Source organism: Phoxinus phoxinus (assembly GCF_949152265.1).
Source record: "Phoxinus phoxinus genome assembly, chromosome: 9".
NCBI lineage: Eukaryota > Metazoa > Chordata > Actinopteri > Cypriniformes > Leuciscidae > Phoxinus > Phoxinus phoxinus.
Window position 1 is genome coordinate 6,927,118 of NC_136884.1, and position 16,973 is coordinate 6,944,090.

At 39.7% G+C, this 16,973-nt stretch overlaps 1 protein-coding gene across 15 annotated transcripts in view; it reads left to right on the forward strand.

The window, feature by feature from the left end:
- The window catches only part of flncb (filamin C, gamma b (actin binding protein 280)), a 56,021-nt gene that overhangs the window by 14,923 nt on the left and 24,125 nt on the right, over positions 1-16,973 (forward strand). For 11 of the 15 annotated variants that reach the window (XM_079624469.1, XM_079624476.1, XM_079624471.1 and 8 more), the window contains exons 2-22: positions 3,454-3,702; positions 6,585-6,682; positions 7,927-8,077; positions 8,176-8,294; positions 8,662-8,739; positions 8,927-9,089; positions 9,170-9,370; positions 10,208-10,330; positions 11,888-12,025; positions 12,134-12,260; positions 12,447-12,583; positions 12,873-13,066; positions 13,159-13,272; positions 13,359-13,502; positions 13,784-13,907; positions 14,004-14,164; positions 14,253-14,343; positions 14,430-14,599; positions 14,731-14,848; positions 14,954-15,216; positions 16,372-16,969. In XM_079624469.1, coding sequence (XP_079480595.1) covers positions 3,454-3,702; positions 6,585-6,682; positions 7,927-8,077; positions 8,176-8,294; positions 8,662-8,739; positions 8,927-9,089; positions 9,170-9,370; positions 10,208-10,330; positions 11,888-12,025; positions 12,134-12,260; positions 12,447-12,583; positions 12,873-13,066; positions 13,159-13,272; positions 13,359-13,502; positions 13,784-13,907; positions 14,004-14,164; positions 14,253-14,343; positions 14,430-14,599; positions 14,731-14,848; positions 14,954-15,216; positions 16,372-16,969 — 3,561 coding nt within the window. The remainder of the gene's footprint in view (positions 1-3,453; positions 3,703-6,584; positions 6,683-7,926; positions 8,078-8,175; positions 8,295-8,661; positions 8,740-8,926; positions 9,090-9,169; positions 9,371-10,207; positions 10,331-11,887; positions 12,026-12,133; positions 12,261-12,446; positions 12,584-12,872; positions 13,067-13,158; positions 13,273-13,358; positions 13,503-13,783; positions 13,908-14,003; positions 14,165-14,252; positions 14,344-14,429; positions 14,600-14,730; positions 14,849-14,953; positions 15,217-16,371; positions 16,970-16,973) is intronic. The other 4 variants (XM_079624475.1, XM_079624470.1, XM_079624482.1 and 1 more) reach the window with 1 other exon arrangement.

Genomic DNA, 16,973 nt, shown 5'->3' on the forward strand with positions numbered 1-16,973 from the left:
TAATGAGTTGTGCTAAGGCAAGCATCTTTTATTATTTCATTATTTTTCATACTTACAGTTATGTTTATTTAACTGTATAAAATATTTAAACACCATACAAGCATCTTTTATTATTTCATTATTTTTCATACTTACAGTTATGTTTATTTAACTGTATAAAATATTTAAACACCATACATGTTATTTAGCCTATATACAACTATAGTATTTATTACTATTTTGAATTTGCCTTTTTTTTTCCTTTTTTTTTTAATTTTGTTTGTTGATTTTTTATTTCAGGTTTAGTTTTAGTCATTTTAGTACGTCAACCTAAACGTATTTTTTTGATAAGTCAACATTTCTAATTTTCGTTTTCATCTAATATTTACATTTCATTTTATTTCAGATTTATTTCAATTAACAGGAAATATTTGTAATATTTTTAGTTAACAACAGTAAATGCCCCTCACATTTTTTCTTAAGAATCTAGTTATCAAAAGTTATCTAATTTTCAAGCATTTTTTTTTTTTTGTGAAGATTTGAATATTTCCCATTATAACCATTTACTGTGATTTATTAATCCACAAAATGTAGAGAGAAAAAAACCTGTAATGTGTCTGTCAACAATCTGTTGCCTCATTTTGGAGTGAGACAAATGAGAACACTTTTGCTGATTCTCTAAATGATCCCCTGCGATCGCCGTAAGCCATCCCTTCTTCACTCTCTGTCCTTAATGGTCTTTTCCCAGGCCCTGATCCCATATTTGTTTTCCTGCCCATTATGTGATTGTGCTGTACCCTAGCGGGCTGGAATTCCTGGCCCATGTCATCAGCGGTTCCTCAAAATTCCAAGGGTTCGTTTGCAGCCACTGCACTTTATGTTGTCGGAAGGAAACACTTAGTTCTGATGTCTTTCATTAAGTGTGTTTGAATCCAGCTGTTTGCTGGTGCTGTACTGTATGTCAGTGAATGTGCTTTACCTTCAGGACTTTGTTTGTTTTTACACATTGCTGGGTTTTCTCAGGGTGGTTTGAAAAGATTAAAGTAATTCGGTATTGGGAATTAAAACAAACACACTCTATTAGGTGTTAATCTGTAAATTATTTGAGGAAAAGTAGACCAAAGAGCTGTCAGTGCTTGTATGCGTGCACCTACTGTGCCAGCTGTGTGTGTGTGTGTGTGACCTTTTATGTTGTGTGTATGTTTTATATTGTCTGATGAGGATCTTTATCCCCTCTGGCATACAACAACAGCCGTCACACACCTGTTTGCGAGTGTTAACAGCTGAGATGTGTGTTTGTGTGTTTGCTAATATCTGCCTGTACATGATCATTTTCAGGTACATTCACTCACTCGTATCTCTCTCTATTTTTTTTTTTACTTTCCTCTCTTGCTCTTTTTTGGCATGATAGATAATTATTTTTTATTATTTAAAAAAAAGAGTGTATTATTTATTTTAAAGTCTCTCATGCTTATCAAGGCGAACAGTAATATTGTGAAATATTAAAATGTTTCTTGATTCAAAAATGTAATTTATTCCTGTGATGTACAGCTGAATTTTCAGCATCATTACTCCAGTCTTCAGTGTCACATGATCCTTCAGAAATCATTCTAGTTGTGCGGTGTAAAAGTATTTTTGTAATTTTTTTTTAGCATTCTGTAATGAATAGAAAGAACAGCAGTTATTTGAAACAAAAATGTTGTAACAGTTTAATTCACTTTTGATCAACTTAATGCTTGCTGACCCCAATTTTTTTAACTGTAGTGTGTGTAGCCTACAAATATTATGAATTAATAAGGAAGTGGAATAATACTGAAATCTGCCTTCCATTTTGACGCTCTTTATTGTTCTCTTATTCTCTGTTTCTATACTTTCCTACATTGCCGAATGCGTTCTCCCTGTCTCTTTCTGTTGGGCTTGGCGCTGATGCAGCGGAGTGCACACAAATGTCAGCATGCATTCCTCTCTAAACATCCAGAGAGCCTAGGAACCCAAAAACATTAAACCCTGTTCTTGAGAGGTACACAGTGAGCGTAACACACTGTACTTGCCAAATTTACTAGAAAATCTCAAAAGTAATATATCAAAGATCAGTGAAGAATTCGACCTGGAACTTGTTTTATTACAGCAAGAAGAAAATAAGAGAGAAAACCAGAAAGTGACCTGGCAGTATTATTCGATTGGAGGGATTGGATTACCCCCAGACCGCTGCGCACATTGCAGCATTTAGTGCAGACAGCTCCATTGGGGGTTGAAGCAAAGTGTAGTCAGATTCAGCCAGCGTCCCGATTAAGTTTCATCTGTGTATGTGTGTGTTTTATTTAAACTGACCTCATTCCACAGATCCAGGGTTAGGTGACATCAGACTTTGGCATTCGGTTAGTGGCTTAGTAGTGTCCATCTTCTTGATTCATATTCCACGCTGTAGTCCAGAGTCTTGACTGTAGCAGAGCAGTGTAGGGAAAGATTTGGGTAACGGTTGTGTAAAAAGTGCATGTGGCACTTCCCATGAATAACTGAGTATAAAAAAAACTCATTTGGGACTGAATATTAGCCTATATTTCTAAATACAATTTATTACCCGGTTTCTGTTATTTTTGCCTTAATTTTAATAATATATTTAGTTAATATAATTAAATTATGAATTTATTTCTTTATTTTATAAAATATTTATAAATATTATTAATATTATATTATTAATATGATTATAATATGATTAATTTTATGCTAGATAGGCTACCTAACATAATAGTTATCTCAAACATGGAATTTGTGTCTTTACTACTTAGTAATGGGATAGTAATGTGACAACAATGTGTACCCTATGTGAAAATATAAACTTTGACTGAATGAAAGTGAAATTCGTGGGTCATAGTCTATGTGTGCGTGTGTTTAGTAAGCCATAAGATCCGCCTTGAGAGAGTTCATCCTTGCTGTTTATTTGTGCACATCTAAACCTGTGAAAAAGCTATCAACACAGCAGGCGAACGGAACAAACAGTGTGCTGCGAATCTCTCTGAGTAAACAAAAAATGGCACGATGGCGGCCCAAGTATACAACACACACGATGCTGGGGAGGACAGGACATGTGAAAAATAAACACAGGTGTTGCCATTATTTCAGGCAAGGTAGAGTATAGGGTCAGCCTCTCATGTTCAGTCTGTATCCTAAGCTCATATTTGGCAACAGTTTTTCCCCTTGTGTACAGTATGCTGACATGATGGAGTCCTTGCCACTCTTTACCCTGAACTAATATATTTTCACAATGGTAACACAGTAGAAATAAAAGCCATCCTCAGATTGTTTTATGGTTTTCTACGCAAAGCATTGATACTTTCAGATCTAAAATAATCTCAAAAAACCATACAGATTTTAGGCTAGTTGTCTTTTTATGATTTCCAGTATATCCACAAAACATGCTTCAGTGCTCTTGTGTGGAGTAATACCCTTAAATCGTTCTCTCTCTCATTGCAGATAGTAAAGCTATAGTGGATGGCAACCTAAAACTGATCCTGGGCCTGATATGGACACTAATCCTGCACTACTCCATTTCTATGCCCATGTGGGAGGATGAGGACGATGAGGATGCCAGGAAGCTGACACCTAAACAACGCCTTCTGGGCTGGATCCAGAACAAGGTCCCCCAGTTGCCCATCAACAACTTCCACCGGGACTGGAGAGATGGCAAAGCCCTCGGTGCCCTGGTGGATAATTGCGCCCCTGGTGAGCAGAATCCTGTGGTTTATGACCACTTGGTGACAAATGTGTCATGGTACATTAATCACATGCAGTATTAAATGGAAAACTTTGTTCATTAGCTTCATTAAGTAGATTCAGGGGTCAGTAATAATCATTAGGGCGATGTCATGCAGAAACCGCTTTACTTCAGAAGATGAGAAGCTGGTCGGATAATTACAGCATATGATCTCACTATGGAAAGACCAGAGCCAAGGGAAGAAGAGAAAGAGAACAATTGGTGACTTTAAAACAAACGATCACTCCTTTCCAAAACATGATTTATAAATCAAATACCTCTGGATAGGTTTAGACTTATACTAGTGGAAAATCCAGAAACCTATGCAGTTCAGAGAGGGTTTAATGGAGGGTCAAGCCCGCTTGGAAATGCACGTGTCCATCCTTCTCAACTCTATAATCAGAGCAGTCATTCTGGCATTGTGAATGTACTCAGGACGGTATAGGACTTGGCCATATATCATATGGAGAATTAGGGATGTGTATAATAACTTACCTTGATTTCACCAAAGCAGAACATGTTTCTAAATCAACATCCTTGTTACAAAATTCCTATCAAGTAATCGGAGGTTATAGCTGGCGCCGGTATTTGGCAACATTCTTATCAACTTATAATTTTCTTTTGATTTTCGGGATAGTTAATGGTAAGCATTAGGATTACGAACAGGGACAAGATGGACTTGATAAAGACTTGAGGACTTAAGGTTATTGAAAAAGAAAAAAGGGATGATACTTGGCTCAATTCATGAGTTATTGATAGGATGGATGCAGGCAGATCTGATTGTAAGAAAGGGCCGGAGTATAAGACAACGAAATGATTGGAGAAATCTGACAAACGTCAAAGAGAAATCTGTTGTTTCACTAGAGATTCTAGTTCTGATTAAAAATGAACTTCCATGGATGACTTGTTCAAAATAAGATCATAACATGCATTTAGAAAATAGATTGGGTGAATTTTCATTTCATGACGATTTGAAGGCACAAAAAGAATTAGTACCAAATGCCTGGATTTGTTCAGCACAAAAGCGCAAGAGTTGAAATGTTTTCAACTCTTGACAAGGCATTTTGAGGTGTGTTAAAAAGAGTCAAACATGTTTGTCAAATGCAAACAGCAGTTTCATTGTCCTTTAGTCATATTAGTACAGAGAGCAGGTGCAAACGTGGCGGTGGGTGGGAGGCAGCTGTACACTATCGTCTCTGAGCTGCACTCGGGGCTGAGTTCACACCCAGACACATCGGGTCACAATAGATGCACTGCCCTGACATTCAATATCCTTTTAAGTGTAGAACTGGTATTTGACCAATGTAAAAAAAAGCATGTAATATTGAGATATTTAGATTGATTCATCAGTGGAAGCAGTTAAAGGTCACAATTGAAAGGTCTGCTAACTAAAAGTTGGGTTGAGGCCAGCAAGAGGTGATACGGCAACTATTACTATTGAGCAATAAAACAATTACACTGTTCAAACAGCTAGATCAGATGGCTTCACTGCTGCATTTTTCCTTCTATACTGACAAACTGAAGGATGTGGCCATAAAACAACAATTGTCTTCAAATTTAAAGGGCTGACATTGTGACCCTGAGGTGAAAGACGTGATATCTTTGCATGTTTCAGGTTTATATGAGTTTGTTGGCTCTTCTGGCTGCTAATTTTTTCCTTATGCATGTGTGAAATAGCATCTCTTAGCATGAGTAATGTATTACTAAGTATTTATTCAAGCATTTCAGTGTTTATATACAGTACATTTCTTGCATTTCATTTTTTAATTTTTGCTAACTTATAAAAACAAATCTTCCATTTACTTCAAAAATATCAGTTATGATTTCATTGTAAAATTTGTATCTTAAGTTGTGATTGTTTTTTTTTTCAAATTATATGATCATTTTTTCTCTCATTTGATTTAAGCCAATGGAAGTCAATGGAACAAATGTGTAGAGTGACCACCCCTTTAGATTATATGATTAATTATTATGTTATATGGAAAGTAAACCATGTTTGGGAAGTCTCTATAGCTTTTATAACTCTGCTTTCCCCTTAAAATAGCTACTTTACTCTTTATCTTGGTATTTCCTTCAGGCATTGCTGCATACACGCTGTATCTTTGGCCACATTCACACCTTGTTTACCTCCCCTGTAGTTTCCTCCTCCTAATCTGTTTTCCGCTCTTAACAGTGGGTCTGTTTCCCTTGTGCCACCATCTTGGATCTACAGGGAACAGTAAATACCACTTTTGGCAAGTGTAAATGCATTGCAAATTTCAAATTAAAGGTTTATCAGTGTTAGCAGCAGGAGTGGGCCTGTTACAGATACTCACTGCCCGACCCAAGTATGGGACCGCTGTGCTGGAGGATCCTGGAAAACAAACCCAGATCTGATATTAACGTTTTGGCAGGCGTTGAGGAGTCTTGTGGTTTCAAGGCTCTCTGGTTCCATTTGAACTAAACACCTCTTGCTCTTTGAGTGTAATCCAGCATATAATAACAGTTTTACTCCAGACGGCACTAGTGTGTGTTTGCTTCAGGGAAGCGTTTGGTGATACAAGCCTGACCGCATTTAGGTTGGGAAAAAAAAAAAAGGTGAAGTGACGGGAAACTGCACATCTGAGAACGTTTAAGGTCAAGTCGAACTAAAGAACATGTTTTAATAGTTCCTCGCTGTGGAACAGTGGGCCTGCTGCCCAAGATAAAGCTCAGACTTGTCTCTTCAGTGTGCATCCATGCAAAATGCAAGATCATTTTAAAGTTGGACAGTGCATTGTAGTCCTGTTCTAGTTTAGAAAATCAGTGTTTCATAAAGAATTGAGTAACTATTTACATAAATCTGCTAACTCTTTCTTTCACTTCATCTAAGGCCTGTGTCCGGACTGGGAGACATGGGACCCGAGTCAGCCAGTGGAGAATGCGAGAGAAGCCATGCAGCAAGCCGACGATTGGCTCGGTGTGCCTCAGGTAAGAAGCAATCACTCATATGTATTAGGACTTATGCCATCTAGCCTAATTTCAGCCCGTGTTCTTCTTGTGCGGAGCAGGACTGGCTGTTTTGTGTGTCAGTGCGGACTTTAAAAGTTAATCTAAGCTACTGAAATTATTTTATGACCTCATTATTTTGAATGATCCTCTGTGTGTGAGTCAGAGAGTGTAAAATAATATGTGGTGTTGTTCAGACAGGCTGTACAAATGAGATTCTTGCCATATTAAACACTAAACTGGTTAGATTTTGTAGTCTGATAGAATAAATTTTTTTTCAAAACATTTTTCAAAAATCTTACAGACCCCAACCGTTTGGTAGCATATATAATATGTTTACTACACAGTCAACAACAGATACAGCAGAAAATGGCACAAACAGATCCATTTGCCAAAAGACAGTAACGACCAAAAGTCAGTCCTAAAGATTTGAAATTAGTGAATCTGCCATGCAGAAATCTATTTGTGTATAAAGATTACACTAGAACACAAATTTGTGTAATTGAGTCAGATAGAGAGTCCACGTCTCTTGAGAGAAAACCATAGCCCATTGAATGCATGTAGGATATCGCTGCAACGGGAGAGGTAGAGCATTAAGTTATGGGTTTTAATAACATGATGCATATTTCTCTTCCTGTCCCTGTTGGTCTCCCATTCAATCTCCATCATCTTTCTGCTGTGTTAAATACCATTTAGTGCTATTTCCACTTAGCTCTTAACCTTCCAGCCTAGCGTTAAATATAGCAGGACACTTAACCAGTTGGACATGAAAGACGGGACTGAGGGAAGAGGAGAGGCAGAACATATTTTCCTCAGCTTTAAAAACCTTAAGTGCACTTCATCAGTTTTGTGCCGTAGACCATCACAGCGCAGAGCTGTGTTTATATCTGACGATCGATTCTGGCAGTTCTCAAAAAATATCTCAAATAAAGTCAGTGAGACGTGCTTCTTTATTCTGCAGTGTTTCTCAGTCCTCAGTATGTTTTAAGTGTTGCGCTATCTGATGTTGCCTTTACAGGGCAATGCTCCCTCTACAAGTGAAATAATAATTTGTATCTGGTGTGTTTGGTGAAGAAGACATCCAAAATGTGTTATACTGGTTGCCCCAAGAGCTGGGTTGAAAAATATTGCTCTAATGTCATCCAGGAATCAGGATTGAAATCAGAGATCAACTACTATGTAGCCTGTGACTTTTGAGCTCTAACACTGCACTTATGTCCTGTTAGGTGATTGCCCCAGAGGAGATTGTGGATCCCAATGTGGACGAGCACTCAGTGATGACCTACCTGTCTCAGTTCCCCAAAGCCAAGCTCAAGCCTGGTGCCCCACTGCGATCTAAAACCCTGCACCCCAAGAGAGCCAAGGCTTACGGGCCAGGTGAGAAGGATAGATGATGTTAACACTTTAGAATGACAGACTGTGAGTATGAGATACAACATTTGCTATACCTTTGCATCTTTGAAATCTCTCTGTAGGTATTGAGTCCAGAGGCAACGTTGTGTTGAGGCCAGCTGAGTTTGTGGTGGAGACTGTGGAGGCGGGACTTGGAGAGGTGTTGGTGTACATTGAGGATCCAGAAGGCCACACAGAGGAGGTCATCTTCTAACTCATCAAACTTCTTTCATGATCGAAACAAGCCAACTTGTACACCAAACATGTTCCTGGTGGTATTGGCCAGATTTATAAAAATACAACAATAATAGTTGTTAATTTTTTTATAAAATTAATAATTTCATTATTTTAATGATTTTTCTTTTTTTAATTTATAAATTATATTTTTGAAAAGTTTAATTATAAACATTATGCTAAATTATATGATATGATTTACACATTTCTGCTTTCTGTTAATAAAGCATACTTGAATCTTACTGATGGGGCTGTACACAAAACTAAAAAAACTAAAAATGTATGTTTTGACAACTAACTGGTGTAATGTCTTACTATTATGTACTTTTTCGCAGGCTAGAGTAATTCCCAACAATGACAAGAACAGGAGCTACTCTGTGGTCTATGTTCCAAAAGTGGAGGGTCTTCATAAGGTACTAATAAAATAAGCAATCCACAGTGGCTTTTGTTGTCAACTTCCAGTCATATTTAAGATGAATGATTTTTACAATATTTTTGGGTCTTGATAGCAGTTTTGTAAGATGTGACAAAGGGTGCTTAAACTGTGGCAGATGAAATGGAGGGATACTCAATCTGAGGGATATTTCTGTCTTCCTCCAGGTGAAGGTGCTGTTTGCTGGAGAGGACATTAACAGGAGCCCTTTCCTGGTAAATGTGTCTAAAGCATTGGGAGATCCAAACAAGGTGCAGGCCCGTGGGCCAGGTTTGGAACCGGTGGGCAATGTGGCCAATAAACCCACGTATTTTGACATCTACACAGCAGGTAATGTCAGGAAAACAACGATTGCTGTTTACTCTACTAAAGACTAGATAAAGATCCTTGATGTATTTGTGACCCCTCAGGTGCAGGAGCAGGCGATGTCGGCGTGATCATTGTGGACTCTCAGGGTCGTAGAGACACAGTGGAGATCATTCTGGAAAACAAGGGCGACAGTGTTTTCCGCTGCACCTACGGTCCCATTCTGGAGGGCCCTCACACTATATATGTGACATTCGCTGGCCAACAAATACCCAGAAGTCCTTTCACTGTTCACATCTCAGAGGGTGAGACCCATGTCCTCACTTCCTGACTTAATTCCTTGCAAAGATGTTACCTTATTAGCTAGAGGTTCTGCAGAGTTCTTTTACAGTCACAGTCACATTATTATTTAACACCAAAGCTGTTAATGCACCAAGAAAACAACAAGTGCTTTTTTTGCCTGAGCCTTCAACTTGTTGTTTTTTGCTGCATTAAAACTATTCCATTCTAAAATGTCTACTGCCCCTGCTGAAAAGACCAGCTATGACCAGCTGTTTTTCCAGTAAAGTTGGTTCACTTGCTGTTGAAGCTGGTTAAGAAAACTGGTAAAGACATTAGAGTGAGACCGGAATCCAAAACAGGAGTTACAGTAAGCTGGCCTGTTCAGCTGGGGCATTATGCACCTAAAGAGCTTATTTTACCCTTCTAAAGGTGCAGTCACATTTACTGTTGCTATGCGAAATTTCGTGGCCGAAATCCAGTCTTTTCAATAGGGCAAAAAAAGTTTTGCACACAGATTTCACTCATTGTTGGTTATGTGAAGTGACTTTCAAAGTCTTGAAATTCTTGAAAGTGACTTCGGTGTGATCTGTGCTATGTTGTTGACAATTAGACTATGGACCTTTTTTTGCCTGTGAAATTTCGCTAATGTGACTGTACCTTAATGACTTCAGATTGTTTGATTGACAGCATGCTAATACTGGACATCTCCCAGAGATATCTGCTCTCTGTGGCACTGACTGAGACCAGGTTGTTTGGTTTGAGCTCCGTGCTCATTGCTCCAGGGGTCCACCACCCTCCCGATGATGACGAAACGCTTTATTGTGTTTCCTCTTTCCTTTCGCCTGTGTGTGTTGTTCTAGCTCCTTCGAGCGGCCGGCAGATCGGCTCACCGGTTCAGATAATCCCTCAGTCTATACGCACGCCGCCCTCAGAAAAGGCCAAGAAAGTGCCTCCCCCAACACCACCCAAACCCAGGCGACCAAGTTAGTACGGGCCTCCCGGGGGGCGTGGCAGATGCCTGCTCGAGCTTGGTCCCCTCTCTACTGTCTCCTCCCCTTACCCTGGATGTGTCCTCCTGGGCACACCATCTCTGGCTCGTTGGCATGCGCTGTCGCTTTGCCCTCTGGGGCAGCTAAAATCAACAGGATGCTCAGATAGAGACAGGAAGTGATGGGATGAAAGTGTGTGTGAGTAAAAGTGAGAGTGTGAATACGAATAAGAGGAGGATTAGACAAGTGTTGCAAATGCTGCTGCTGGTCTTGTTTTAACTGACGCAGAAAAAGAGCCACCTTTCACTGGTGGGACTGGACGATCACTTACCAGAAGCTCAGAGCACCAGGATCACTTTTGATTTGATTCTGCTAATATTTTCTGATTCAATAACTCAGAATTTAACAAATTTAACTAAAACCTATTATTAATTAATTAACTATTTAAATAACAATAATAATAAATCAAATTAACAAAAGTAACAAATTGATTTAAACTAGGGTTATAGATATGAATTAATCAAAATAATGTATTATGTTGTTTAATTTTATTTTTGTGTTAATAACAGGCTTAATTTAAAATTACTCACTGTAACCTGAACTGACATTGGGTTATTCACACCTGCAATTTTAAAAGCATATTAAGCATAAATCATAAAGTCAAGATGCCATCACTTGGTTTTGCATCAGAGAGCCAATGGCTGAGTGACCGTCTGAAAGATCATCATCCTCATCCCATTGTCATCATAATCATCATCATCATCTGTGGAGTTGCTCGATTTGGCCATGTTGCTCCATAAATACTAACTCAGTGAATGGGAATGCTTTGATTATCTGTCTTAACAACCAAAATATACAATAAAGTAACTAACTCAATTATTCAATAACTTTTTTTCCACATTTTCCACCTAACATTATTTTTTATAAAAAAATGTCCTGCCTTTTTATCCAGCGCTGGAAGAAACAGATACTGCGGGAATAATTTGTTTGATCAGATTTAAAAAAGCACTTAGAGAACTTAGCTGGGCGGCTTTTAATAGACATTTTATTGCTCTAAAAGTGCTCATTAGTGGACTTAGTGGGTTAAACACCAAACCCCAACAGTAGGCCACGTATTTCAAATAAAAAATTGTTTTATTTGAGCAGAATATTGTTAAAAGTTTGGTTATATTTTTCACAGCTGGTTCTTGTAAACTAATTGCATATATAGTGTTTGAGTCTTTTTATAAGCTCTTGAAAACAAACATCAGCTTGCCTGTAGTTTTTATTTAATGTCTCACTACATTCCTAATGGGGTCTTTATGAGATTGCTAATTGCATTGTCATAGGCTTGTAAAGGAAACATTCTGTCTTTGGTTGTTCTTCCTTGCTCGTACCTTTGGCTGGGTCCATGTGCTGGTTCATGCATAATCTCAACTAACTTCGACAACCTCTACGTTCATGTGTGTATGGGTCTTTTTTGCCGTCTTTTACTTTTCACCTTGAGAGATAAAAATAATAATAATAAATACAAATACATAAAAAATAAAAAACACTTTTTCCTCTTTGTAGCGAGTAACCCAAATGCCTGTCGGGCCACTGGACGTGGCCTGCAGCCCAAGGGTGTGCGTGTGAAGGAGGTGGCCGACTTTAAGGTGTACACAAAGGGAGCAGGCAGTGGAGAACTGCGTGTTCAAATCAAAGGGCCAAGTATGCGTACAACTGTTTCTACTAAAGCAACAATTATTAATTATTATCTGTTTTAATCAGCATTACTTTGCAACTTTAGTTAGTTTGAATTAAATTTTGTGTTTTCAGGAGGTGGCGATGAGCCTGTGAAAGTACAAGAATTGGGAGACGGTGTGTACGAATGTGATTACTACCCCATTTTCCCTGGAAAATACATCATCACCATTACTTGGGGTGGCCACGCCATTCCCCGCAGGTAAGGGCGCTTATAGACCCCTGTACAGTTCGATATCTGTTACGCATCACTTAGAAAGAACATATTGAAATCCATTTTAAAAGGATTAAACAGGATATGGAAATCACTACAGAGATAATCTAGGAATTATGCAGATTATCATGTACAAACTTCTCACTTCTGATCAAAACGTGTGTATGTGTTTAGCCCTATTGAGGTGATCATAAGTGAAGATGCAGGCCCTCAGAAGGTGAGGGCATGGGGTCCAGGCCTGGAGACGGGCATGGTGGGCAAATCAGCTGACTTTGTGGTTGAGGCCATTGGCACAGAGGTTGGAACTCTGGGTAAGAATCTGCTTTAATGTCATTGAGCCTCCTGTATCCAGGGATCTAGTGTTTATGGCAGGGGTTCTCAACTCTGGCCCTCGAGGTCCACTTTCCTGCAGTGTTTAGCTCCAACCCTAATCAAACGCACTTGAACAAGCCAATCAAGTCCTTCAGGATTACTAGAAAGTTACAGGCAGGTGAGTATGATAAAGGTTGGAACTAAGCTTTGCAGGAAAGTGCAGGAACCACTGTATTATAGTCTGATGAGATGCCTTGGTAATGGTCGAAAACTAACTTCCATGCACAGGTTTCTCCATCGAAGGCCCCTCGCAGGCTAAAATAGAGTGTGATGACAAGGGTGATGGATCTTGTGATGTTTTGTACTGGCCCACCGAGCCAGGTGACTATGCGGTCCATGTCATCTGTGATGATGAAGATATCAAAGACAGCCCCTTTATGGCCCACATCCTCCCTGCAGCCAATGACGTCTTCCCTGAGAAGGTCTGCCCTGTGACAATTGGCAATAATGATTGCACATTTGTTGGAAATAATAAATGACAGCGGTAACTGAACTAACTCTTTTTTTTATGCAGGTTAAGTGTTACGGACCCGGACTGGAGCCAACCGGGTGCATCGTAAACAAACCTGCTGAGTTTACAATTGACGCCAGTGGAGCTGGAAGAGGACATCTACAGATTTATGCTCAGGTACATTTTCATACAAGTCCCAGATGCTTCATGCCTCATGCCTCACTTCACTGGTACAAAATGTGTTTGTCCTTCTTTTATTCAAGGACTCAGAAGGCTTCCCCATCGATATCCAGATCACAGATAACGGTGACAGTACATATTTCTGCGTCTACATACCCACCAAGCCCATCAAACACACTATCATCATCACTTGGGGAGAGGTCAATGTTCCCAACAGTCCATTCAGGGTGAGAGCTCACTGTCAACAGGCAGATTTCAGCCAACTGATGACATTTTTATGTTGCTGTTTGTCAAGAACTTTCATGCATTGGATCTAAACCAGCTCAGCCTTTCAATGAAAGTTCATAACCACATTTTTCCAGTGTTAGATTTCCCACTTTCCCTTTTCACGACCATGTTAGATCATAGGTTCCATATTGGATCATAGCTTTATTAGAACCACTATCCTCCAAAAGCTTTCAGTTCTTAGTTTTACAATATGTAACTATGGTCTTTCTACATTTCTCAGGTGACCATTGGAGAAGGCAGTCACCCTGAGAACGTGAAGGTTCATGGACCAGGAGTGGAGAAGACTGGCTTGAAGGCCAACGAACCCACATACTTTACTGTGGACTGCAGTGAGGCTGGACAAGGTCTGACCAAACATGACTGCTAACGTTATTTAAACTCATATTTGAAATGTGGAAATTGAGCTTATTTTCTTTTTTATATCTGTTCTGACTCCTTAGGAGATGTTAGCATTGGGATTAAGTGCGCTCCTGGCGTGGTGGGACCTGCCGAAGCAGATATTGATTTTGACATCATTAAAAATGACAACGACACGTTCACAGTGAAGTATACACCCCCTGGAGCCGGACGCTACACCATCATGGTGCTTTTTGCGGATCAGGTCAGTCTTAGTCTATAATATGAAATTATTCGGTTTGTTATTTGAGTTCTAACAAAAAAATGTTGTATTGTTTTTAACAAATTAACAGGAAATTCCCATCAGCCCCTTCCGTATCAAAGTTGATCCATCCCATGATGCTAATAAGGTAAAAGCAGAGGGTCCTGGGCTCAGCAAGACAGGTCAGTTTCATTTCCAGCAACTGAAATTAGAAAAATAGTGGGTAAAATAGCTCATCTCATCTGCATGTTATGTGTCTCTATCACAGGTGTGGAAGTGGGCAAGCCGACCCACTTCACGATCTATACTAAAGGAGCAGGCAAGGCCACACCTGAGGTTAATTTCACCGCAGCTGGGAAAGGAGAAGCTGTCAGTGACTTTGAGATAATTGATAACCACGACTATTCTTTCACTGTGCGCTACACTGCGTTACAGCAGGTGAGACACTCCAGCAGTGGGTTACGTTTCATAAAAATGGACACCATGTGGTCACATGCTATTGTGGTATTATACATCTATCATGGTATGATAAAACATCTTGCTCAGTCCTGTTTTTTTTTGTGACCCAGGGTAACATGAGCATATCTGTGTGCCATGGTGGTGACTCCATCCCCAAAAGCCCATTTACCATTACTATCGCTCCCCCTTTGGATCTCAACAAGGTCAAAGTTCAAGGACTCAACACCAGTAAGTCCACAGCAAGTCAAATCGTCAGGCTATTTATGTGAGGACTGAAATAATAACTATGTTGATTGAACATACTGTACATCTTTTTTGTGCCTACGTGTTTAGAAGTGGATGTAGGGAAAGATGAGGAGTTTACCATTAATACACATGGTGCGGGGGGTCAAGGAAAATTGGATGTCAAGATTACCTCACCCTCTCGCCGGCCAATCCCATGCAAGGTGGAATCTGGAGCATCCAATGAGGTGCACACAGTTAAGTACATTCCGCCAGAAGAGGGGCCCTATAAAGTTGACATCAGCTATGATGGAAACCCCGTGCCAGGAAGTCCTTTCACGGTGGAGGGGGTGATGCCTCCAGATCCCTCAAAGGTAGGAGTCACAAATATGAGAATGTGATTTGTTTGTTTATACGTCATCGTCTTATTGAACTGTAATTTTCCTGATTACTGCAAATCCTTTTGATAATCAAATATTTGTTACCTAAATGATCTCATCAGTATGTTTTGTGTGTTCTGTTGATGGAGACTTGATTGTTGATGGCTTTTATTGTGCGTTGACATTTCGATTCGCTCTAGGATCCTTTCTCAAGCTTAAGGCTAAAAACAATCCTTACCTCAACATGTCAGAAAGACCTTCAGAGAGTTTATGAGCCACTAACCAGAGTCAGAATGATCAATCTAAACTAGAACCAGATTTTGTAACATTTCTTGATCCTCTGTGCAAGGACATTTCCTGTTTGTTTATTCCAGCAATGTTAGTTCCAAAGTAAACCAATTTAATTTAATTGTATTTTATTGTATTGTATTTATTTTTCTCGTTTGTATGTATGCCTGCCTGTTCTCTACAGTGCTGGATTGTTCCAGTGAGCGTTTTCTTTTTCCGTGAGCCAGATGCTCCAGATTGTATATCAGTTGTGTCAGTAAAGAAGCCTAAAACAAACACAAACGGCCATTAAGCCATTGTTGGAAATTATTAGAGGACGGTTGGTGTTTATTAATCTGTCAGGGAGAGGTGAACTCGAGTGTAGTGTGCCAAACATGGTACTTCATCCGCATGTGGAATGGCTGCTCCATTCTGTCACTGGGCCGAGGTCACACTGAGGATCATTAGATAATTTGTCTATATATCACCGAAAGAGATACAGATCTCTGACCATAATTGGATATAAATGATACCGTCTGACTTTGAAAAATGTTGGACTGTCGTCTAGTACTGTTAAAGCATGTTGTATCATTGAATTATTGAAAATTCGATGCACACACAGAGTGGCCATTACAACTTAGCTGTGCATTAATTGTTTAAAATTCCGGAGTTCCTGAATGTATTATTATGCTTACCACATATACCACGTGTATAATGATATTATATTTATGTATAATTATATTAAAGTATCATGTTTTCTGGTTCATTTTCAGGTTAAATTACTTTTTAATTCCTGATTATTTTAAAGTTTCTATGAATTCTGGTTTGATACGTTATTGAAAGGCAATCTTGACAACAGTTTTGTCTCATTTTCACTTCAAGGTGCGAGCCTATGGCCCTGGCCTGAAGGGTGGCATTGTGGGTAAACCCGCTCCATTTGCCATCGACACTAAAGGCGCAGGTACAGGGGGTCTCGGGCTGACTGTGGAGGGCCCGTGTGAAGCAAAGATTGAGTGCCAGGACAATGGAGATGGATCTTGCTCTGTGTCCTATCTGCCCACTGAGCCTGGAGAATATTCCATCAACATCCTGTTTGCTGATGCTCACATCCCTGGTTCCCCCTTCAAAGCCATGGTGCAGTCCGTCTTTGACCCCAGCAAGGTTACAGCTAGTGGACCAGGGTTGGAGAGAGGAAAGGTCAATGAAGCAGCGTCGTTCACGGTGGACTGCTCTAAAGCAGGGGAGGCGGAGTTGACCATCGAGATTATTTCAGATTCAGGAACGCAGGCAGAGGTTCATGTCCAGAATAACAGCGATGGAACTTATTCTATCACCTACATCCCTCCTTTCCACGGAATGTACACCATCACGATTAAATATGGAGGACATGCAGTGCCCAAGTTCCCTGCAAGGGTGCAAGTGGATCCTGCTCTTGATACCAGTGGAATCAAGGTCTATGGTCCAGGAGTGGAGCCCAGAGGTAA